This window comes from Pyxicephalus adspersus, chromosome 9 (genome assembly GCF_032062135.1).
Source record: "Pyxicephalus adspersus chromosome 9, UCB_Pads_2.0, whole genome shotgun sequence".
Taxonomy (NCBI): Eukaryota; Metazoa; Chordata; class Amphibia; order Anura; family Pyxicephalidae; genus Pyxicephalus; species Pyxicephalus adspersus.
In genome coordinates this window covers 479,107-504,011 of record NC_092866.1, presented here as the reverse complement: position 1 = coordinate 504,011, position 24,905 = coordinate 479,107, and the positions used below count along the sequence as shown (strand labels likewise).

Sequence of the window (24,905 nt, the reverse complement as noted above, 5' to 3'; positions counted from 1 at the left end):
GATTTGGTGACATTGTTGGGGTTTGTAGATTTGGTGACATTGGGTGTTGCAGTTTTTGGACTCACCTGACATCTCGGTTGTCCTTGTTTGTAATGAAGAGAGATTTTCGGACAGGTTTCATGCCTTCGTGGTAGATGAAGCAATGGCCAAAGTTATATTCTGTGAAGGAGAAGTGTATCCCGGGCCGCACGGCTTCACCTCGTATGTGACACGTCAGTTCTGGCCCGTTTTCTATCTGTAGGATGGCAGAATACACATTATTACATTATTTACATTACACACATGACTGGGTAGCATAGCCCTACCACCGAGTCTGGTGACGTCACTCCATACAATGCTCAGACCTACAGGAGAAAACTAATGTCAGTTGGTACCTCAGTGTACCCCATACACATCTGCCCCCGCCCTGTCCTGCACCTCTGGGGCTCTCGTTCTAGGACCGGCACGGTATGACACAGGTGACCATTACATACATGTCCTGCACCTTCGGGGCTCTCATTATAGGACCCCGCACAGTATGACACAGGTGACCATTACATATGTCACCCGGCCGGTCTGCACCTTCGGGGCTCTCGTTCTAGGACCGGAACGGTATGACACAGGTGACCAATACATACATGTCACCCTGCTGTCCTACACCTCTGGGGCTCTCGTTCTGGGACCCGCAGTATGACACAGGTGACCATTACATACATGTCACCCTGCTGTCCTACACCTCTGGGGCTCACGTTCTAGGACCCCGCACAGTGTGACACAGGTGACCATTACATACATGTCACCCGGCCGGTCTGCACCTTTGGGGCTCACGTTCTAGGACCGGCAGGGTATGACACAGGTGACCATTACATACATGTCACCCGGCGGTGACATGACACCTACCCCTCCCTGATACACCGGTGACATGACACCTACCTCCACCTTCTTCTGTGGTTGGATCAGCCCCCGTTCATTCAGACAATGGAAGGCAGGAGGGTACTGGCGATTTAGAGGATCCTCACATGTCCAGAGGAAGCTATATGGACTGTTGGTTGGATTCACAATAATAAAACTCCTGATAAAATACAATAAAGCAGCACAAATTATATATGAAGTATATTCCAGGAATCATTGATTGTGATATAAATAACATAAATGGATGATTGGGGGGAATCAGAGGCTGGAGGTCGGCCAATCCGGGGGGGTGCACCCAATATTTTTATTTCTACTTTCATGTAGTTATATCTAGAGATGTCCTGTCCTCCTTTGTGTAATCCTGACTGCTTGTTATAGGCAGTGTGATAAGTGGAATTTCGTTCGCTCTAGTTTACCTGACATTTTTGGTTCTGACCCCCAAAGAGGTGAATTCCACAACTCGTGTGTTTGGATCCAAGGTGGTCCCTGAAGGTGCTCCTCGGGGTCCACATAGTTCTGGGTTTCGTCTCCCACTGGTGATGTAGTCGGAGTCCTCCAGCTGGAAGTGGCAATATGGCAGCAGGCTGCGGCCTCTGACCAGGAGATGGGGCTCCGGCTGCCCGGGGGTCAGGTTAGGGATGCTGGAAGATAGCAAGTCACAACATCATTCTGGGACAATCATCTTATCATATGTTCCGCAGACCACGCCCTTACCTGCAGATCAGGTGACCCTCAAACTGGCCAATATCCACAGGAGAGAACTTGATGAGGAATTCCTGGCTCTGCCCGCCTGGTATGGTGCCAACATTTGGCTGAACACTGATTGGAGAGGATTCCAGCCCCATAGATAGCACAGACATCACACTCTCCAGGGCACTGGAAGGACGGCTGTGGGCAGAGGAGCTGCGGGCACTGCCTGGGGGCTCTGCCAACAATACACAAAGAAATGTCAGCAGATACAGCAATGTGGGTTCTACAATACAGACAGTTCTTATTTCAGGGATGAATGCAGATGGACAAACACTGCGGTGAGATCAGTCAGTAAGATGTCAGCAGTGAATAGAAAATATGGGGCAGCTGATGCTGAATTTGTCTCTTGTAACTTGCAGGGAATGTAAATGATGAAATGTTATGATTGAGGTGTAAGCATAAAATGAACGTGTCGCGTGTGATTTGACCCCAAAGAAGCTCACTGCTGCCTTCTCTTAAGGTGTACAGTGGTCATGTGATCACCGACAGCCAATCAGAAGCAACCATCACCAGAAGTATACTGCAAAGCTTTACAGTGTTTATTTACCCTTGTCTGTGGTTCTGCTTCTTCCTTCCATCTGGACCTCCCAGGAGAACTCGAGCTGGACAGAACCAGGATTCTGTAATAGGAACCTGAAGATAAAAATAGGGGTTATTTCCTACACACAGAGAGGAAGTCAGTTCCTGCACACAGAAATAAAGAAGAAGTCAGTTCCTGCACACAGAGATAGAGAGGAAGTCAGTTCCTGCACACAGAGATAGGGAGGAAGTCAGTTCCTGCACACAGAGATAAAGAGGAAGTCAGTTCCTGCACACAGAGATGGAGAGGGAGTCAGTTCCTGCACCCAGAGATAAAGAAGTCAGTTCCTGCACACAGAGATAGAGAGGAAGTCAGTTCCTGCACACAGAGATAGGGAGGAAGTCAGTTCCTGAACACAGAGATAGAGAGGAAGTCAGTTCCTGCACCCAGAGATGGAGAGGAAGTCAGTTCCTGCACACAGAGATAAAGAAGAAGTCAGTTCCTGCACACAGAGATAGGGAGGAAGTCAGTTCCTGAACACAGAGATAGAGAGGAAGTCAGTTCCTGCACCCAGAGATGGAGAGGAAGTCAGTTCCTGCACACAGAGATAGTGAGGAAGTCAGTTCCTGCACACAGAGATAAAGGAGAAGTCATTTCCTGCACACAGAGATAAAGAAGAAATCAGTTCCTGCACCCAGAGATAAAGAAGAAGTCAGTTCCTGGCCACAGACACTCTCTGGGTGGTCACTGCACTCACTTATACACGCGTGTCTGATACAGGAGGGTTTCTCGGAAATGGATGTCCTCACAGTTGGCCTTGTACTGCGCATAGTCCACGGCAGCGCTCACCAGCAGCTCCACCTGGCAGGAAGTGTCATGGAGTGGTGTGTGTGCCGGCTCGGGATCTGTCTCTATTACCTGCAGAGATAAGTGCATTATGGGAGCTGTACTCCTCAGGGGAGGTTCCAGCAGAATTCGGACCCCTAGCAGCTCACATATTTCTCACTCCAGTTAGGGAACCGGGGCCCATTGGTACCACAGATTCTCCAGTATGGTGAACATGAGACCCCCCCAACCCCACATCCTGACATGGACAGAAATCTCTTGCACCCAGCATGGCCTCTCCCAGCTCACCTTTTTCTTGGTGGGCTGCTGAACTCCCTTCCCGCTGTCCACCCACTTCACAGTCCTCATCCTGTCATCCCAGTCCGGCACCTGATCCACGGGAAGCGGGAAAGAGATCCGCCACGCTCTGCACCTCACAGGAGATTTGTTCAGCGTCACAGCCACATCAGACTTCATGGTGAGTGTCACATCTTTGGTGCAGCCGGCGTGGATATGTCCGACCTGTGGGCAGGGTACACAGTGACTCCCATTTCTCAAATCCATAGAAAGTGACCACATCAGGAAAATGTCATACCTGAGGAGAGAAGTTCAGAGGAGCCTCCTGGGGCCACTCAAACCTCATGGTGTCCGTCAGGCTGCGGTTTGTCATGGTAAAGGTCACCTGGTATTGCTGACCTACGTGACAGTCCCCAAATACGATGTGCTCCCTCCGGGTGGCTGTGAAATACAGAATAATACAGGGATGAGTCTGCTTTGTAATATCTAAATATATATACAATAAAATATATGGCGGCCGACACGCTGCTTTTCCTACATATCATCAAGACGTACAAAACCCTATTTTGCTCACCCTCATCTCCTTGTCTCACCCTGACTATAAGTACAATTATGCTTCATTAACCCCATGAGATACATCAATGATGAAGCTATAATACCTGTAGTACAATCCCTATATAACTTTTTGGAGAATTATTGGGCAAACCACTTTACTATTGATACTAAGGAGATTTGAGGCCTTTCCAAACTTATTCTCCATAATTATATATTGATTGTCTGAGCATAACCCTGAATTCTTGGATGTAATTATCATCCGTGGGCCTTTGATCAACCTAAAGAAATGACCCAACTACTGATCCCCCCCTTTGATATGCCACAGCAAAGCAGTTAGCACAGACCACCTGACACTTTGATTTCATATTTCTTTATCATTTCTTATCACACAAGAACACTGGACACATAACTGTAAGTTCCGTTTTAAAAGCCTCTATATATCCCCTTATGAAGCCAAATTAGGCGAAATGCGCTGGGTCCAGACTTTTTATGTGAATTGTTCAGAACAAAATAAATTTTTACTAACACAAATTCTATCTGTATGTTTGTTATGTGTCAAAAGAAATGATATATCCATTTCTAATCCAGTCACCAGGAAGTTATTGCCCCTTGCAGATCTACAATCCAAATTTGAACTACCTTCGGCCATATACAGCTACTTACGAATCCGTAATTTCCCCCCAGGCTGTCACTAGAGACTTTGTCTTTTTACTCCCCACGTTGTTTCAATGTGTATGCGCAGGAGGTCCATCTCGCAGAGGGCTGATCTCTGGGATTTACTGGATATTGACTACTGAACCTGCGATGCCTTTACTCAAGCATGCTTATATGACTAAATGGGAGTCCATTCTGGGCAGGGCAGGTTATATGGCTCATAAGAGTTCCGTATGTACGTTGTATAGGAAAAATATATATAAAATTCCTACGCATTGGTACTAAACCTCAGACAGGCTTCACTCCATATATCCGTCCTGCAGTAATAGCTGCCGGAGGTGTGATTCTCAGATGGGCACCCTGTTTTATATTTTCTGAAACTTACTGCAGTGGGGTGAATGCTTTGCTCATTAAAATACTGGAACCCTCTTGTTAGATCCGGTGACCCATTTGCTGAATGTCCCCATTACTGAACCTTGTAAACCGAGGAAGGCTCTCTTGGCACATATACAGCCAGATTGGAAATCACGCCCTCCGCCCTCTGTTGCGGAATTGAGGACACGTGTGGGAGATATTCGGCTGATGGAACATTGATCTGCTAGGCTCAGTAACAAACTGAAGAAATTTGAGGAAATTTGGGCCCCATGGGATGAGGCGACTGCTACCGGTATTGTATAGTTTCTCATCTGAAGTTTAAATACGCTTGGCTGCACTAGTGGTGAGATCTTGGATCTGTTCTCGTCTTTTCTTCTTTTCCCTTTTTTTAATTTGGTTTTGTAAAGGCGTTTCTGTAAGAATGCTCATTTTGTTTTAGTTGATGCCAGATAAGTGCTGATTGTGTATTGATATCATCCATAGGAAGGGTTAGAATAACAGCGGTGTATTTGTATCTATTTCATGTTTGTTTTCATGTTGTGATATCATTCTGTATTTCTCTTATTGTTTATTATATGTTTTATTTGCTTTTATCCTGTGATCCTGTTGTGTTGTATACTTGTATATGTTAAAACTTTAATAAAAATGTACATTTAAAAAAAAAAGAAATGATAAAACCTTGTTTTTCACTTTAATTTTTCAAAGAATGTTTTCTTGTTTGTAAGCAATTATATGTATAGTTAATTAGTAGGAAATTAAAGTATTGTTTTTTATCTGTACCAATCTATGCCTTAAAAAAAACCTTCTTTCTTCCTCCTTCCATCCCCCAATTTTTTCTACTACATTAATCATAAGGTTTGACATAGAACCAGATAACCTGGTTAACCCTGTAAAAAAAAAGCTTCTGCTCCCACTTGGACACATCTCTGCTCTCTGAATAAAATATATTTTCCAAAAAGGGCATTAAGGTATGGGGGGGCTCTCAGGTATCATGGGAAGGAGGGGCTTGGGTATAGCGGAAAGAAGAGGGGCTTGGGTATAGTGGAAAGAGGAGGGGCTTGGGTATAGCAAAAAGAGGAGGGGCTTGGGTATAGCAGAAAGAGGAGGGGCTTGGGTATAGGGAAAGAGGAGGGGCTTGGGTATGGCGGAAAGAGGAGGGGCTTGGGTATAGCAGAAAGAGGAGGGGCTTTGGTATAGCGGAAAGAGGAAGGGCTTGGGTATAGCGGAAAGAGGAGGGGCTTAAGTATTGCGGGATAGGGGGCAGTAGGTACAGTGGGCAAAGTGTTTGCTTAGGTATAGGGGGACACCAATGTATAGAGTGAGAGGAGAACTAATATAAAGCTGGGGGGGGCAGTTAGGTACAGCAGGAGATGCGCGCTCACACAGCTCTCTTACTATGCCAATGTTAGATGATAAGGAAGATTCCTTCAATCATATCATCCGTTTGAAGCCTCACCTTCTACCACATCATCATCCAGCTGTCCTGTGGGGGTGAATGGTCCTCCTGGGCTGTGAATGTTGTCAAGGGTCAGGTCCTCCAAGTACCCCTCTCCCACCAGCTGTACACTGGTCTTCTCATACTGATTGTCCAGCACAGACAGCTGGAGGGCGCTCTCACACCGCAGGGTCTTGGTGGGACGAAAGACCACATCGAATTCCGCCACATCGCCTGGATAAAGGATCAGTGAGGCTGTATGTGGCCGGCGCACTATGGGATGAAAAAGACAGGACACATGAGATAAATGATGTCTTCTATAAAACCCCCCACATGGCCAATATCTTGCTAAACAACTACCAGATAACGGAGCGGCTATACTGCACACTCATACACACAACACTCAGAGCGGCTGTACTGCACACTCATACACACAACACTCAGATCGTAGCGCCCCCTACTGCTGGCCCATATCGACCTCCTAGGGGATCCTAGCGCCCCCTACTGCCAGGCCCATAAAGACCCCCCCTAGGGGATCATAGCTCCCCCTACTGCGGGGCCCATATAGACCACTTAGGGAATCATAGCGGCCCCCCTCTTTGGCCAGGCCCATATTGGCCTCCCAGGGGATGGTAGCGCCCCCTATTGCCGGGCTCATATCGACCTCCTAGGGGATCATAGCGCCTCCTACTGCCCGGGCCATATTGACCTCCTAGGGGATCACAGCGCTCCCTACGGCCGAGCTCATATGGACCTCTGAGGGGATCGTAGTGCCCCCTACTGCCGGGCCCATACAGACCTCTGTGTCCTGGGGATCATAGTGCCCTCTACTGCTGGGCCCATATCGATCTGCGTGTCCTCTTTATAGATTAGTAGATGGCTCAGAATATATTTTGTCCTCACCGATGATTTCCCCGTAGGTTTCACGTTCTGATTGAAATGGTGAAGCCAGAACGTCTGGATCCCGCCACTAGCATTAGGGGTCTGGATTACCTGGAAGTGCCAGGCTCTGCCAAGAGAGACTACAAGCTGAATTTCCACTCCCACAAGGAGGGCACCTTCTCTGCCAAGGTGAGTGATCAATGGGGTGATGGGATTGGCAGTGCCAGCACTTTGTTCTGTCTTCTATATTATTTCTGGTTCTCCATCTCTTCAGGTGACATTCCGGAATGAGACAACACAAGAATTCCTCTTCTACAACGTCACCTTTAAATCTACCCCACCCGGTGTCATGGGTACCATAGAGTTGGTGACTCCTGTGCGCCAAAGCACTGCAGCCACTGTAACTGTAGAGAATCCGCTGTCTGTGCCCGTCACATTCACCACTGACTGCCGGGTCCCAGAAATTAATCTGCCCCCCCAGATCACCGTGCCGGCCCAGTCTGAGGTAAGCTGATGACCCATCGGTGTGAGATGACTTCTTCCCCTGTATATGCAGCAGAGTATGGTTCCTGTGTGTCGGGCCCTTATTGTATCCCAGGTTACATTGATGTGTCGGGCCCTTATTGTATCCCAGGTTACATTGATGTGTCGGGCCCTTGTCGTATCCCAGGTTACATTGATGCATACATGTCACCCGGCCGGTCTGCACCTTTGGGGCTCACGTTCTAGGACCGGCAGGGTATGACACAGGTGACCATTACATACATGTCACCCGGCTGTCCTACACCTCTGGGGCTTTCGTTCTAGGAGGAAGTCCTGGATCTAAGTCATTACAGCTAACAAATACCTGAAATACTTGGAGAGGACTGGACAGCAATATTCATCCATGATGTATGCCAATTCTCCATTTCCATTGGGTTCCCCACTCTCCCCCATTGTGATTGTTCTGTGACAGATAAAAATGGCTGTGACCAGTTCTGCCCTATAAACAGAAAAGGGTGCTTGGTGTCCAATACCCAGGGGGCCCATGGTGAGAAGGCAGCTGCAGAGGGTAAACCTTCTACTGTCACAAAGATCCTGGATCTAGAAGCAATATGGGTCTCATTCGTGTATCACCAATCAGATTCATCTTCCAATGTAGATCAGAATCAGATTGGTGGCTGCAGGAAACTTTTTGAGGCTTTGCACATAAAAGTTCTGCATGTGGGAAATAGCAAAGAGCCTGCAGGGGGTTGGGGGAAATCCCGTGTCAGACAAGCCTGGGTTCGTAGATCTCCAGCTATGTGACAGAAGGGAGCAATGCCTGTATGAATAATAAAGCTGGGAACAGGCGGAGTCCCTGCAGGCCATACACAGATTTATTGAGGATTTTGGAGCTCTTTAATGATCACAGGACAGCTGAGCACTAGATGAGCAACAGAACAAACATGGCTGACATGCACAGCACATACCTGGATAACCAGCTGGGTGTCTTTGATGCGACATCTCCTGGTGGGAAAGAAGGTCAGAGACACCTGGGCCTGTCGTCCGGGAGGAACACTGCCATTGCTTGGGGACAACCTCAGATATTCCTGCAGGACTTGTGGGGTGGACAAGGTGGAGGAGAAGTTGAAAGGGAATCTTCCATCATTAATGATGTGGAACTGGAGGGTGGAGCTGTCATTAATATCCACCTATCAATACAAGACAAACATATTCTGTGAGTGGTCAGTACCAGTGGTCGGGAATCCCCTTAATTCTTGTGCATTACGGGGCCATACCTGTCCCAGGTCAATGTCATTGGGCTTCTGGACAGACAAGGTGGTGACTGTCCCGCTGTTGTCCTGGCATTGTATGCACACTTCTGTTGTGTGACCGTCGGCCTTAACGTTCAGATACAGGGGCTCAGTCTTGGTTTTGATGTCACAGATCAGGTTGAAGTTGACCTCCCCGACCTGTGATGGCTGGAACCGGATGCAGATGGGAACCCTGAGAACACAGAGAGTTGGTGAGTGGTGTAAAGGACGGCAGACATGTCAGATTCATGGGGTTCCATATCAGATTCATGGGGTTCCATATCAGATTCATGAGGTTCCATGTCAGATTCATGGGATTCTATGTCGGATTCATGGCGTTCTGTATCAGATTTATGGGGTTACATATCAGATTCATGGGGTTCTGTATCAGATTCATGGGGTTCCGTATCTTCTGTCTCTGGGATAAACTTATAAAATGATCTAAGTATTTGCTCCAATCTTTACCTGCCCAGTGGAGGGACGACTCCTTCGCGCGGTCTCAGTGACAGACTTTGGCTCCGGCCCTCTGAGAAACACGAATGTTCCCGGAAGCAGAAGTTCAGCTCCTTGTTCTCGTTATTAATGAGGTGGATGGATTCCTGGGCTGCCTGGCCTGTCCATAGCACAGAATAGAAGATATTCAGCAATAATGACCAAGCACACAACACACTGAATATTATACATAAAGTACAAGGGGGTTCCGGTATTACTGCTCAATGCAGCGCTGGGCTTCCAGGCTCAGACCGGCCCAGAGATCCCGAGGAGAAGCTGGATACAGAACCCCCATGACAGGGACCAGGCTCATGAAGCACCCCCTCCCCCCTAAAATGGGAATATAATTATTGGGATTGGATGAGGGATAATCAGAGGTCACCTACCAATCAGCAGAGAGCGCAGGTTGAGGTGGGATCTGTCCAGGGACACGGAAGGTTCCAGCGCTTTTCCAACAAGCAGGAATGGGACGCAGATATTCTGCTCAGGGATTGTAAAGGACCAGAAGGATTCAGTGATGTCCAGAATATGGGGGGCAAACTGGAATGTGACCTGAGGACAAATCAAGTCTGAGGTTATGGAACCGTCCTATGAAACGGTGCACACAGCGCTGGATTTTACCCCTTTACCCCTCCAGCCATTTGTATTACAGATCCATCTCTATGACCATCAACATGGGGGCCCGGGAGTTCCCAAAACCCCCAACTTACCTGTTCCTTACACTGGTGACATGACACCTACCCCTCCCTGATACATGTACTGCACACTCATACACGCACGCAGCATTTAGGATAGCTGATAGTTTCTCACCCGTTTCTTCTTTCTCACCCCAGGCCGCGTAGATGCAGTGTGTGTTTGGCTTTGGTTTTAAATTAAAGACCTTACCACATTCTGGTAAATCAATGATCACCTGTCAGGATAAAAGTCAAGCCATTATTGGGAAACATACACAGCGAACATAGATTACAATGTAACATGCTGTGCATCATGACTGTAATGCACAGCAAAATACTATAACACGAGGTTTATTAGAAAACTTACATCCAGCTGAGTGTTATAATACCACAAATGGGCCTGGATGTCAGTGATTATCTATATATACAGTGCTGGATATCTGTCTGTGCTGCACAGTGTATGTACAGTGTTGGGGGTAAGTAATTCACCTGGGCTGGGATAGATCCTTCATTCTTTAGGATGAGAGGGAGCTGCTGGCTCTGACCAATCAGAAGTCTCTGGAAAAGCAGTACAGGGTTTCCATGCTTGTTGCGCAGCACAGGGCGTAAGATGGTGACCCGGGGAAGGTTGCCCTCACCACAGATGTCAAAGGTCAAGTTTTGGGACTTGGAAAGTGCACTGATGAAGGAAAAAGAAAGAAATATGAGAAAGGAGAGAATGATACGAAAATGTAGAGCCATTTATACCATCCCGATGGGTTCCTCCCTGCCGAGCTTTGCGTTGGGTTTTCCTTGGAAGATCCTCACATCAATTTATTCATTGCAATTAATATTTATTCAATATTTTGGATATAAAAGAGTCTTTTTGGTAAAATGTGTGAATGCATTGAATCAATAAAAGGAAGGAATTATTAGGACTGATTTTATACTTGTTGCAACGAGTCATAAGGAGGACCTGAGAGTTACACAAACTTCCTGTTACCCATCTTCCTTGCTGAGAACAGAAAACACATGCTAAACCAGACTTTTTACAGATTTTTTGAAAAGTATTATTTTTTTCTGTAACTTGGTACCGGCAGGTTAACTCTCCTTATTCAGGGGACCACCTATGTAACTGCGCTCAGATCCAGCAACCAATCACTTGGCCTCAGCAATGTCACATGATAGAGGGTATGACACCACCACTCCCCCTAGTGTTTGATAGTAAGTGACACTGGGGAATCTGGAGCCGGCTGTGATGGAGCAGGTAAGTTGTCCTCAAAAGTGAAGTGTCCAACTTCCTCTGCTCATCCCTCATCTGGAACAGTGAGCTCACTTTCCTGAATTGCTGTCTTTGTTTTCATTACATTTTCTGCAGGGTTTCACAGAACTTTGACACCACCCGCACCTCTCTAAGGTTTACTTATCATGCCGGGTTTTATGCAGATTGCCTTTACTAGTACATCAGCCCTGAGATCCTCCTATGAATGAAATATTGTGCTTTCCTGACATGATCTTCATTTCATACTACATGCTGCATAAATGGCGATCATACCTTGGCATTCCTTCCACTGCCGCCTCGAAGACGCACTGATACATCTGCATGCTCTGCGGGGTGAAGGACACACTGACAAAGCCGTGACTGTGACTGGGGACCGTCATCCGCGATGGCTTGATTTCAAAGATGTCGCTGATCCTAGATGTGGACTAGAAGAAGAAGAATTTACCATACAGTGCTGACACATGAATATTATGATTTAATGTACAGCGATGCGTAATATGTTGGGGCTATATAAATACTGTTTAATAATATTAATAATTATATTATTACCCAGTATTTATATTGCACAGACATATTAGGCAGTGCTTTACAAAGTCCCATATTGAGCATTCCTGGACAGGCCAGTGTCAAGCACAGCAACCAATGAAATTTAGGTTCCATCAGATCATTGAGTGGTTGGAGACTCATACAGAGCTGTGGTGGGGTACAATCATCCATTGAGCACACACAAGAGATTTGTACCTTACTAGAGGCCGGTTTGACGCTCAGAGTCACATCACAGGCCACTTTCCCGCTGTTGATGATCTTAAAGCGAGCGCAGGAAGTCTGCCCTACAATGACATTCCAAAACAGGAAGCGATTCTCGTCCTTCAGGTAAATTCCACCTGACTGCAATGGCGGCAGACACTGGAGGACCCTGGCGTCTCCTGTAATTCGGTGCTCCTCAAATATGCTGCCAATATCATCGGTGACAAATCCTGCAAGGAATGAAGAATGAGGATCACACAAAGGACCACAATGACTAAGCAAACTAAAGCAAATGTTCTGATAATTAAAGTGGACCTGTCTCTCCTACCCTGGAACAATACTATGCAGAGAACCAGCTGTATGGAATGATAAAGTAGTTAGAGCAGCTCATAAAGTGGAGGTCTTCATATTTGTGTGTATTTTAAATATATGGATTGTACAGCTGTATACCAGGATAATGTGATTTGTGTGTGAGAGAAAGATTCATGTAAAGGAAAAAGAACCAATATTAGTGATATCAGTGTGGTTTAGACTTACCTGGAACGCAGCCTTCAGTCACCAGTCGGAAGGGGATTCCATTGGGGTGGTCGTCTGGGTTGCGGTCAGAGATATCTATAGCCAAGAATTCCTCACTCTTACCTAGCTGATCAGCAAGACACTCCACGCTGATCACCTGCTGACCCCCTGGAGGAATGCTTCCAATGCCGGGAGAAACCGTGAACATGCCCAGAGCAAACCGTGCCTGAAAGGTGAACATGAGAAAAGCCTGAGACAAATCCTCCAGATACAGCCACCAACTGGCTCCTGTCCATTGTACTTCTGTCTACAGGCCTCTTCTGTTCACCCTGCTTTTGTCCACCCTGCTATACCCCACTCATGTCTTCTTGTCTTCTTACTCACTCCTCTTCAGTCTCATCCACCACACTCCGCATTCACCCCACTCGTGTCTTCCCAGTCCTTTCTGCTCCATTCCCACCCACAACACTCTTGTCTCACCCACTCCACTCCTTTCTGGTCCCATGCCCCAAACTCTGGTTCACCCCACTCCAGTCCTTTCTGCTCCTCTCCCCCCCGATTTGCCTCACCTGACCAGCAATGCTGGTCTCTCTTAGCTGGGAATCTGAGCGCTTGGTCTTGCTTAAGGCAACAGATCTACTGGAGCCAGAACCCTCCCGGGATCGGGATCTCTTCATGCCATGAGCCAGCCTGGAATACAGATATTCAATCTTTAGACGAGGAAGCAAACCCTGCTCCAGACTTGGTTAAATGGGTAAAGCTGAACTCCAGAAAACAATTAATACACAACTGGAATACATGTATGGGCTGAGTGTTAAATGTTAGGAAAATGGTTAATATTTCCCTAATTTCTGGTAATTACCTGGATCACCACCATGCAGCACTCTATATTCAGTACCCTGCAGGATTGCAATATATGATGCAGATATGCTGCCTGACACCTGTGGTCCCCCTGGCATTCCACTGACAATAGAATGGGCATTCATAATAAATGTTTGGTGTATCACACCTAATGTCCAATCTATTAATTACATTGAAGAGAATATTGATGACTTCACATACCAAAGGATGTGACTATCATTAGGACAACCCCGGGGGGCAGCAATGATAAGTGCCACCCGTCCCAAAACATTATACTGAAGAAAATGCACACAAAGCTTTAGGTATTACTTGTAGTGGCCAATTGTGTTTATGTTTTATACCATGCAGGGTGAAACTTTTTGATTACTATGGAATGCAGAGGATTAAATGAATGGGCCCCGTAGAAGGCACACATGAGTAATCCATGAGCTCTGGATGTGTCTTCTATAGGCTACTTATGTCTTTTAGGGGCCCTGCATAAGTCAGCCCATTAAGGACTGCAGCACATTTGTCCGAGTTGTTTATTCAGTCATTAAAAATCTAAAATGGAACAATGAGGTGATAAATACACAAACTTGAAAAATCTGAAGTTCCCAGCTGAAAGGAAGACGCATGACACCACTGTAATGCAGTTACCATATACCAATAATAGATGTGATTGGGTTATTCTCTTACCAGGTAGAGTACAGCATCGCCCCCCTGAATTCATACTTTATAAACAGCCTGCTATGTCAGCTACCACAACTTACCCCTTTTTAGCAGGCTGGATCATCACCTCACCAATCATTTTGCTGATGCTGTAGCGGAACTCCAGCAATCCGCAGTTCTCCAAGGTAAAAGAATGAATCTTGCGGGTTCCAACCACCATTGCCCCAAAGTTGATGTCGGAAGATGGTGTAAGATGATATTTGGAGAAAGTGGATGTGGCAGACAATCGAATGGGGATACTTGCAATCGTCTCACCTCCCTCACTTAGATTCGGTTCAATGACCTGCAGGGAAAACCAGAGAAGCAGCAGAATGAGGTGAATATAAATCTATATAAAAAAAAAAGTAATAAAAGCAATCAGATCAGTCAGGTGTTCAGAGAGACAAACAGACAGGATAAGGACGAATCAGAGAGACAGATGGACAGAAGGAGGAGAGATCAGAGACAGACAGAAGAGGAATCAGAGACACAGATGGACTGGGATGGAAAAGATCAGACCTGACATATAGCACAATAGGAGGGGAGATTGAAGAAACTGATGGAGGAGGAAAGACAGACAGAAACAGAAGAAAAAAGAAGGAGGAAAGGTCAGCAAGAGACAGACTGACAAAAGAGAGATCCGAGATACAGATGGACAGAAGGAGGAGAGATCAGAGACAGACAGAAGAGAGATCAAAGATACAGATGGACAGAAGGAGGAAAGGTCAGGGAGAGACAGACAGACAGACGAGAGATCAGAGAGACAGATGGAGAGAAGGAGGAGAGATCAGAGATACAGACAGACAGACACAAGAAAGATCAGAGATACAGTTGGACAGAAAGAGGAGAGGTTAGAGAGACAGGCAGACAAAAGAGAGATCAGAGGTACAGATGGACAGAAGGAAGAAAGGTCAGAGACGCATAGACAGAAGAGAGATCAGAGATAAAGATGGATGGAAGGAGGAGAGGTTAGGGAGACAGACAGACAGACAGACAGAAGAGAGATCAGAGAGACAGATGGACAGAAGGAGGAGAGGTCAGAGACAGACAGAAGAGAGATCAGAGATACAGATGGACAGAAGGAGGAGAGGTCAGAGAGAGACAGAAAGACAGAACAGCGATCAGAGAGACACATGGACAGAAGGAGGAGAGGACGGAAAGAGACAGAAAGACAGAAGAGAGATCAGAGATACAGATGGACAGAAGGAGGAGAGGACAGAAAGAGACAGAAGAGAGATCAGAGAGACAGATGGACAGAAGGAGGACAGGTCAGAGAGAGACAGACAGACAGACAGAAGAGAGACAGATGGACAGAAGAAGGAGAGGTCAGAGACAGACAGAAAGACAGAAGAGAAATCAGAGAGACAGATGGACAGAAGGAGGAGAGGACAGAAAGAGACAGAAAGACAGAAGAGAAATCAGAGATACAGATGGACAGAAGAAGGAGAGGTCAGAGACAGACAGAAGAGAAATCAGAGAGACAGATGGACAGGGATTACACCCATACAAAGATGGCAGAGCTCCACCCAATGTACACATGGTTGCTCTGGCTGACTCTGGATCCTCACCTGACATTTCAGGACGGGTTTATCAGTAATCTGAACTTCCTTCTTGGACTGGAAGATGATCTGTACCTGGGTCGCCCGGTCATTGGGGCTCAGCGTTCCCTTTTGGGGCAGGATGGAGAATATGGTGTTGAGATCGGGCATTCCAGGACCGGAGGCTTCCAGAGAGAAACTGTGGATAGGAAATGATATTGTGGCACACTGACACATCAGCAGGTTGGAGCCATACCTGTCCCAGACACTCACCTGAAGCCAATCTCATATTTGCCTTTGTTCTTCAGTGACAGGCTATGCTTTGCTTCATCCATCACCTTCACCACTCCAAAATCTAATCCACCGTCTGTACCTGTCAGAAAATTAAAAAAGCGTCCAGGAATCAACAGGACACCTGACCAAAAGAGCTTACAGTCTAGGAGATGGGATAGGATGAGAAAAGAGGGAGCGGGGAAGGCAGCTATGTACCCTAAATACAATGGGGAAAGGGGGCAGGTAAACCTGTAATGATTAGTATAATGAGATTTGAGGGAATGTGTTTGATGGGTGAATGCTGTGCATATGGTGAGTTTTAAATGAGGAGGTCACTGACAGGTCAGTGGAGGAACAGAAAGACCACCTAGGGACACCTATGGAAGAGGGCAGATGGGAGAGGTGGATGTCAGATGGGAGAAGTGGAGGGCAGATGGGAGAGGAGGAGGGCAGATGGGAGAAGTGGAGGGCAGATGGGAGAGTACAAAGTGACTGCTGGGTGACAGATCGAGACTGACCACTGGGTGAAAGGTACAAAGTGACTGCCGGGTGACAGGTGCAGACTGAGTGCTGGGTGACAGGTGCAGACTGAGTGCTGGGTGACAGGTAAAAAGTGACTGCTGAGTAATAAGTGATGACCGACCTCTGTGTGAATGGTGAAGACTTTTTTCTGGGTGTCAGGTACAAAATGTGTGATGGGGGACCAATACTGACCATCGGGGGACAGGATTTAAACTGATCTCTTTCTTTTGTCTCTGTCCAGTTGAATGACTGTTCTTGCGGTGTAGTTTTTGATGGCCTGGATACCCTATTTGCCCGTAACACCCCCTCAGCTCTTCATATTGTACTGAAGGCTCTGAACAATCGCAAACATATATATCTTATTAATCTGAAGCAGGATTACAGCAGCATGAAGGCTCGTGAGAAAGCGCAGAGAGAACAGCAAGGTACCAATCATATAGGATGAAGGGGAGAAATATGGCGGGCCCAATGGGTCACTCGGCCCAGGGTGCTGCTCGGAAAGTGTTTATTAATACTTAGCTGGGATTGGCAAAGTGGGGGAATCATTGACTGTTGATTTATATATCTAATGCCAATAGTGGGAATCTGATTACTGAGGATGAGTTTGTGATAGAATTTCCTGCTATTACTAAGGCTGATATGATATTTGTACACAGAACAAGAGGAGCTGTGTGCTCAGGTGCAGGAGAAAGCCAAAATGGAGGACATGGATGAGGAGGAATATGACCGCTTACCTGCTGAAGAGCGAGCACGCATTGATGCCTTGCGTCTGCAAGCTGTGCGCGAGCGCAAGAAAAGGTCATTAGCTTCTCTCTAATTATCTAAGATTTCTTTCTCTCCTTCCATCTACTCTCTCTTACTTTCTCTTATTCTTTTTTTCTCCCCTCATTACACTTCACTTATTGTCTCACCCTCTACCCTCTGTTCCTGTTGTGTGGTGCAGAGAGCTGGAGGAACGCTTAGCGCGGGAGGAGCAGGAGCGAAAGCTGCAGGAGGAGTTGTTAAAGCAGAAAGAGGAAGAGGAGCTGAAGAAAAAATTGAAGAGAGGAAAAAGCCGGAATTCTGGAAAAGAGGACAAAGATGGAAAGAAAAGTCAAGTCGGGAACAAACAGGTGCAGATCCCTAATATCAGACTATATTGTCCAAAGATCTTTTATGTAATAGAGAATATTCAGGATCAGGAATAGACTGGTCTGCATATATATTGTGCATATAATCTAACCATCCTCTGATTCTCAGGCTACAAACACACTGAATGTGAAGTCAGAACATCACCTAGACTATGGAGCAGAGAGAAAAGTACACAGATCAGATTCTGCACTCAATGATACAGAGGACACCAAGAAAAAGAAAGGTAAAGACACAGCCCAACATGTCATTATGTCAGAAGAGCCTGACAGAGATCCCCTCAGTGACAGCGACAAGCAATTAATTCAGAGATTCAGGAACTATGAGTCTTCCCAGAAGGAGATCTCCCACATCCTCACATTCTGGGATCGAGTGCAGGGAATCCTTTTACCGCCTCCTGCCACAGAGGACGGGCAGCATGAGGGTGAAGAGATGGTTCCAGAGCGACTCGCCCCTTCCGGGAAGAAGTACCGAAAGGATCGGGAGCGAGAAAGACAGGAAAAGCTGGAGAGGGAGAAAGCTGAGAAAGAACGACAAGAGAAAGAAAAAATAGGGAAGATAAGGAATATGGAGGAGGAAGCAGGACCACACCAGGGACCAGAACATGAAGGCCAGGAAATTCGGGAGGAGGATCTGAAGGTTCTGAGGACAGAGGTGGGAATCCCTCACTATGACCTGCAAGTTACCAGAAATCACGAATCCATGGAACAGCAGATCTTACAGAGCGGGACCTTACCGTCAGTGGAGGAGGTGAGAGCACTGATCTATAAGACACCTCATTGTAAGAAAACCTTAGCTCACCCAAGGTCAATATAAATTTATAATGACTTGTTCCTGTGTCCATCAGACTGTAGGTTTTATTTAGTAAGCCACATCAGTGATCTGTTTCATCTCTTCTTTATATTTGTAACGTTTGCCTCCTGACAGCTCCTTGAAGGCTTTGGCTTAGGTCCCTCTGGTCCTCCAGTTCCCCCTCCATTCATCTTCTCAGTGGTCCCATTCCCAGACAGGAGGGGACCATCTGTTGACCAGGAGACCCTTAGCCACTTCACCTTCATAGCAGCCTTCCCAGATGACCCCAATGTGATTATTGAAGAGAAGAAGGATACAGAACCTGAGCTGGACCCGACACTACTTATCCCGGCTTTAAAGGTGAGAAGCTCTGGTGGAAGATCCAATAGTGCGGCAGGTGAGAGGTATCAGGTGTAAAGATGTTGTGTATTAGGAAGTTCTAATCATGTGTGATTGTAGGAGGATCAGCTGACGCCAACAAAGAGTCGCAGCAGGAAAGAAAAAGGTGGAGACACAGGTCGGGAGAGCCAGAAAGACAAAAGGCGCTCCTCTTCTCTCCGTAAGAACCAACAGAACCAGGACAGCCGCTCTCCCCCACCACCTGGTGCCAGGACACCCGTCTCTGACCAGGAGCTCAGCAGCCTGGCAGGAGAAGCTCAGCTGGAGAAAATACAAAGGTAAAGATGTAAGGGAATGGCGGCTGTATGTGGGGGGCCCCTGAATCTCTGAGATCATTTCAGCACAGAGCTGTCATATTTTATGTCTGGGGCTGATAAATGTCTTTTCCTGGAGTTCTGCGCAATCAATGCTAGGTATTAGGTCAGATGTCTTGGTCTTCTACCTTCTCAGGAAATATTTTAGAAAGCTCAAGTTTATGCCGGTATGTTGTATGTTAGATTTCTTGTAATACAGCAAAGAAATCCATATATAGAGAAGACTGGACAGGACTATTACAGTGGGCCAAGCTGGTGCCATTTCTTAGGCGCCCTTGTTGGATTAAATATAAATCACTTCAGATCACTGTACTGATGAACCTGCTGTACATCATTATTGATTTATGGCTTTATGTGTCATTCCCCCAACAGCAGAGTGTACATAACTGTCAAATCTTCTTCTGTCCCCAGACTTGGACTGTTCCGTTGGGTGGTCCCAGCTGGAGGAGAAGTTCTGCTACGGATCCATTTCCAGTCAAGCAGTGTTGGGAATTTTGACCAAACCCTTAACTTTGAGCTTGTGGGGACTCGGCGCAGATACCAGCTGTACTGCCGCGGCATCTGTTCCTTTCCTACAATCAGCCAGGAACCCAAGTAAGTGTCCATACATGGGAGGATTATGTTTTCATCTACACAGAGACACATTACCCTTCATCTGTCATGTTCTTTCCTCAAATCTAATATTGTTTGTTGTTGTTTGAAGGCACATGGTTGTATTAATGACTGGACTTGCATTACTCTGGTATATGTGTGAGACATACACCTGACTGGAAAGTACTATTGGCTATTACAGGTAAATTGTTGCTTTACTTCTTTGATTTTTCAGAATTGTTTTCCCTCATCGTAAGAAAGAAGCCAAAAGTGATGAGATTGTGCAGAAGAAGTTCATCCTGAGCAGTCGCACCTTTGATTTTGGGCCTCTGTTGTGCGGGAAAAGCCGAGAGAAGTGAGTATGTAGGATAGATGTATCCAACTCGTGACTGGACAGTTGTATGGTAACAAGCATGGACCATATGGCAGCACCTTGGTGGTGGAATCACATACAGTTAGTTTAATTGGTTTCCCCCAAAGTTCACCATAGATTGTGGTAATGACATAAGACTATGGTAGGGACATTAGATTGTGAGCTCTTTTGAGGAATAGCTAGTCACATGACTATGGACCTTGTACAGCGCTGCATAATAAGTCAGCGCTATAAAAATATTGTGTAATATTAATAATGTACAAATAATAGGCAGCTTCTAATAAGAGGGAATGCAATGACACCAATGACAGACCAATGACAGACTGTGATCTTTACTGCCCCCTGCAGGTATAAAGCTGGACAGTACCCAGAGAACATGGAAAAACTCACCATCCACAATGTGTCACCCATGGAATCTGAAGTGTCTTTCTGCTTCCAACATGACATTAAAGCCGCCACCTTTATCCTGGATCCACCCACCATAACACTGAAACCCAACGAGAAGCAGGTAATCTATTTTCCACAATATTCAGCTATGTATATCATTGCAACCAATGCAAAGCTTTGAACTACTTCAGTAGCCTAGGTGTATGGCTCCGCTTTTTTTGCTCCCTCCCTACTGAAGTACGCAAGACTGCAGCTGCTGTCACCCCGGCTCTGACCCTCACCTAGACATATATGCCTACCCCAGTAGTATTACTGTGGACCTCCGGAAGAACGATAATGCATAACCGTCCAGCAAATGTTAATGCACATAAAAGAAGGGGTGGCAGGGCAAACGTCAGAGTCATCAGGGCACAAAACAAGCCATTTCCATCTTTCTATCACACTGACCACAAATATTAGGTCAACTGATATAATTTTTCATTTTCCTACATATCTTTCAATGTCTCTTCTTTTCTGTGCTGACCCTATAAACAGCCTGCTCTGCACTGCTGTGACACAATGTACATCCTAATATCAAGCAGTAACCTGGCCTCTTGTTTCCTTATAGGAGCTCTACATATGGGCCTTCCCCACCGCCCCGGGATTGTTTGACGATAATATTGTGTGCTGCATTAAGGACAATCCTGAGCCCGTCTTATTCCATGTGTGTTGTCGCGGCGTGAGACCGGAACTGGAACTGGACCGAAAACAAGTTCACTTTGAGAAAATCCTGCTGCATCGGTAAGATGGATGCGGGCAGAGTACCTAAAAATTTCAGGGCCCGGGGGTGAAATGAGATCATTATATTCATCTTTTATGAATTTTGTACATGGATTGTGCAATTGATATTCACTGATTTGTAAATTACAGGAAAGACACGAAAACCATCTTCCTGAGGAACAGTACTTACCTCCCAGCAGCTTGGAGGGTGACCGGCTTGGAGAATCTGGGCGATGACTTCTCTGTGTCTCAGGACCAAGGCATTGTGGCCCCTCGGTCAGAATATGGATTACAAATCCACTTCAAGGCTGCCAAGGCCAGCAATGTGAAGAAGTTTATTCGCCTGGAGGTATTGGAGCTGACTGAACTCTCTGTGTATTCTGTGTGCAGGGAGCTCTGTGCTTCTGTATGTAATGTATGTAGCGGGTGTTGTGTATTGTGTTGTATGTAGCGGGTGGTATGTATTGTGATGTATGTAATGGGTGTTGTATATTGTCATGTATGTAGCGGGTGTTGTGTATTGTCATGTATGTAGCGGGTGTTGTGTATTGTCATGTATGTAACGGGTGTTGTGTATTGTGATGTATGTAACGGGTGTTGTGTATTGTGATGTATGTAACGGGTGTTGTGTATTGTGATGTATGTAACGGGTGTTTGTATATTGTCATGTATGTAGCGGGTGTTGTGTATTGTCATGTATGTAGCGGGTGTTGTGTATTGTCATGTATGTAGCGGGTGTTGTGTATTGTGATGTATGTAATGTATGTATTGGACCCATTTTCATGTTTTGCCCTATTACCATGTATTGGACCCATTGCTATGTATGTATTGGACCCATTTTCATGTTTTGCCCTCTTACCATGTATTGGACCCATTATCATGTTTTGCCCTCTTACCATGTATTTGACCCAAAGCTGTGTATTGTGCCCATTATCATGTATTGTTCTATTAACATGCATACAGCCTATTATCATGTTTTGGAGCCATTATCATGTATCGGACCCATTGTTATGTATATAACTCATTACCATGTATTGGACATTTCATTAGCATAGAACCCATACCTTTATGCTGGCTAGGACAGCGTTTCATTAACTTTTATACATTTTACATATACCTGGGTTTATTATTCTTTTTAATAAGATCACAGAAACAATGAACAATATAGATATAAATCCCCCCCCCCCCCACGCCTGTAAATTAGAGCTTTGTAATCAGTGGGGGGTATGAGCTATGCAGAATGCTGGGATACCAGCACAGAGACCACTGCTTCCACAGAGAAAGGAATAGAATTAGCTAATTTAATGAATATTCTCATCTCCTCATCATCCACTAACATGTATTGGACCCATTACCATGTATTATGACCTGTATAATGGCCAATCAGTGATAAGAAATACAGCACCAGATTTCAGCACTTCTATGGTGATCACATGATCTGCTGGAATACAAAGTCTTCATCCCTGCTGGCCTTTACCCCCAGGCAAACCTTATTGGCAGGATCATCTCTCACCATGCTCAGTTTGCTGTTCCTCATCCTGTCGTCTTCTCTCCTCGTAGAACTCCAGAATTTCGTCTGGTAATTTTTCTCCAGGCAATCGAGGTGGAAGCAGGAGGGTGTTGTGGGCGTCATATCCCTTTAACATCCTGAGGATCTACAAAGAAATGAACATGTCATGGTTGGAAGATCCAATATGCAGTGCCTAGAAGATCACGGGAAGATCCATTACCTTCTCTTCTTCCAGGTACTGCTTGTCCATCTCCAGAGAGTAAAACTCGATAGGGAACACGCAGGGATTTCTCACCACAACTTCCATATCATCCCCGGGGCTGAGTGGTAAGATAGGGCCCAGCTGCAGAACAGAGGGGGTAAATTCCAGCCGGGGCTCTAGGCCATGACCTTGGACCAATAGCAAAACTCTCTGACTGCTCTGTGCCACCTGCAGGACCAATCGCTGGCTGTAAAGCTTCTACAGCAGCGGGAGAAATAGAAAACAACAATAAATGCCACAACCCTCATATTACAGTCCACGCTGATACACCACTGACCCCACCTCTCCGCCACTTTACCTCCTCCTGAGGGTGAAATTTAATCTCAATGTTCTTCTTCTGCCCCGGGAGCAGCAGGTCATGTGATGGTAGCACCTCGAAGATGGGAGCTTTGGGTTTGTATTTGTGGCGCAGTATCTTGCGGAGGTGCATGGGGACATGTTTGTCTGCCTGTAATATGCAGAGAGACAGGTAGATCATGTGACACAAATTGTCCAACCTGAGGTCAGTATATGTGGGGGCCATTTACCAATGACAGGTGAAGGGGTGAACACTAAAAGCAGGGGTGGCACATGTGAACATGCTGGAGGGGTGTTGTCCCCACAGAAGATGCCCTCACCTTGGTTTCTGTCTCCTGGCTGACAGCCGTCCACTCGCAGGGCACAGGAAGTTGGTTGTGGAGTTGGATGCACCGGATCTGACACTGACCGCACTGAACAGCACTGAAATCCACCCTTTCATCTGACACGCACAGAGATGGCATCGTCACAGAGGCCCGGAGACGTACCAGGAACCTGGGGCCCCCACACACCTGCCAGGAAACAAGCCCGGGGTCAGTGCCAGGAGATGACGGGTAAATGACACAAACAATGGAGGACTCCAAGTCACCTGAATCGGCAACACCACATCTCTGGGTCCCAGATCTGCACCGACTGACTGAGGATCAAACTTGACCTGGAAAGTTTCTGTGTGCCATCTCGGCAGATTACTGACCCGATCCAGCTCTACAGAGAAGCCTGAGGACACACAGATATCACAGCACTGACATCACACAGATATTACAGCACTGACATCACACACATTATACAGCACTGACATCACACAGATATTACAGCACTGACATCACACACATTATACAGCACTGACATCACACAGATATTACAGCACTGACATCACACACATTATACAGCACTGACATCACACGTATTATACAGTCTCAGCACTGATGGACTGTGTATTACCTGAGCCTGGAAGGCCACGTCTGTCTGCCTGGAAGGACACAGGGAAATGGCCGGTGTTGGAGATTTTGATGATATGTGAACGAACTTCTCCGAGGATGACGAACCCAAAGTCCAGCAGATATTCTGGAAGCTCCGCCCTGAATCACAGAGAAGAGATCTCCCATCATATAGCGGTACAGAAACAATACTACGAATACAATGTGATCCTCCCTGCTGATTGGATGCCCTGGTGAGGTCATGTGATTTTGTATCATGATATACACAGACATACTGTCAGCTGTCCAATGAATGATCTAGAAACAGACAGATGTCTGTCCAGGGAAGACCCCTCACCTGGGGGTGACTGCAGACAGCATTACCCCCCAGGAGGACAATTCCTTCATGACCCAACATCCTCTCCGTCCCCTCGGAACAAACACTGGCCCTGTATATGGCTCTACAAGAGACCTGGAAAGGCAGTGATCCATACCCAGGTGAGGTAGGCGGAGACAATGTGAGGTAAGTATGTTAGTAATGTTTTCCTTCACAGGTAAGTGTTTCATCTATAGAGGGTGATTTGTGGTGGGGAGGGGATCTCAAGTAAGATTGTATTTGCAGCCCAGAGTAATGTCGGTAAGAATC

General features: G+C 46.3%; 3 protein-coding genes across 3 annotated transcripts in view; 2 read left to right on the top strand and 1 right to left on the bottom strand.

Annotated features, from left to right (window-relative positions):
- Positions 1 to 16,106, bottom strand: part of LOC140338458 (hydrocephalus-inducing protein homolog) — an 18,413-nt gene extending 2,307 nt beyond the window's left edge. The window contains exons 1-18 of the mRNA XM_072422693.1: positions 16,009 to 16,106; positions 15,766 to 15,934; positions 14,260 to 14,501; positions 13,219 to 13,339; positions 12,671 to 12,875; positions 12,128 to 12,363; positions 11,660 to 11,811; positions 10,615 to 10,804; positions 10,262 to 10,361; positions 6,324 to 6,575; positions 3,582 to 3,724; positions 3,296 to 3,508; positions 2,919 to 3,079; positions 2,189 to 2,274; positions 1,606 to 1,816; positions 1,308 to 1,532; positions 913 to 1,051; positions 66 to 235 (exon numbers count right to left, since the gene is read on the bottom strand). Coding sequence (XP_072278794.1) covers positions 66 to 235; positions 913 to 1,051; positions 1,308 to 1,532; positions 1,606 to 1,816; positions 2,189 to 2,274; positions 2,919 to 3,079; positions 3,296 to 3,508; positions 3,582 to 3,724; positions 6,324 to 6,575; positions 10,262 to 10,361; positions 10,615 to 10,804; positions 11,660 to 11,811; positions 12,128 to 12,363; positions 12,671 to 12,875; positions 13,219 to 13,339; positions 14,260 to 14,501; positions 15,766 to 15,934; positions 16,009 to 16,070 — 3,077 coding nt within the window. The 5' untranslated portion in view covers positions 16,071 to 16,106. The remainder of the gene's footprint in view (positions 1 to 65; positions 236 to 912; positions 1,052 to 1,307; positions 1,533 to 1,605; positions 1,817 to 2,188; positions 2,275 to 2,918; positions 3,080 to 3,295; positions 3,509 to 3,581; positions 3,725 to 6,323; positions 6,576 to 10,261; positions 10,362 to 10,614; positions 10,805 to 11,659; positions 11,812 to 12,127; positions 12,364 to 12,670; positions 12,876 to 13,218; positions 13,340 to 14,259; positions 14,502 to 15,765; positions 15,935 to 16,008) is intronic.
- On the top strand, positions 7,227 to 7,698 carry LOC140338126 (hydrocephalus-inducing protein homolog). Its single transcript, XM_072422193.1, has 2 exons — positions 7,227 to 7,373; positions 7,459 to 7,698. The coding sequence occupies exons 1-2, from the start codon at positions 7,242 to 7,244 to the stop codon at positions 7,696 to 7,698; spliced, it is 372 nt and encodes a 123-aa protein (XP_072278294.1). The 5' UTR covers positions 7,227 to 7,241.
- An 82-nt stretch (positions 16,107 to 16,188) lies between the features above and the next one.
- On the top strand, positions 16,189 to 21,724 carry LOC140338457 (hydrocephalus-inducing protein-like). Its single transcript, XM_072422692.1, has 12 exons — positions 16,189 to 16,251; positions 16,772 to 16,955; positions 17,187 to 17,328; positions 17,474 to 17,642; positions 17,770 to 18,408; positions 18,586 to 18,810; positions 18,910 to 19,127; positions 19,575 to 19,757; positions 19,990 to 20,109; positions 20,476 to 20,635; positions 21,122 to 21,294; positions 21,424 to 21,724. The coding sequence occupies exons 1-12, from the start codon at positions 16,189 to 16,191 to the stop codon at positions 21,722 to 21,724; spliced, it is 2,577 nt and encodes an 858-aa protein (XP_072278793.1).
- Positions 21,725 to 24,905: the final 3,181 nt, after the last annotated feature.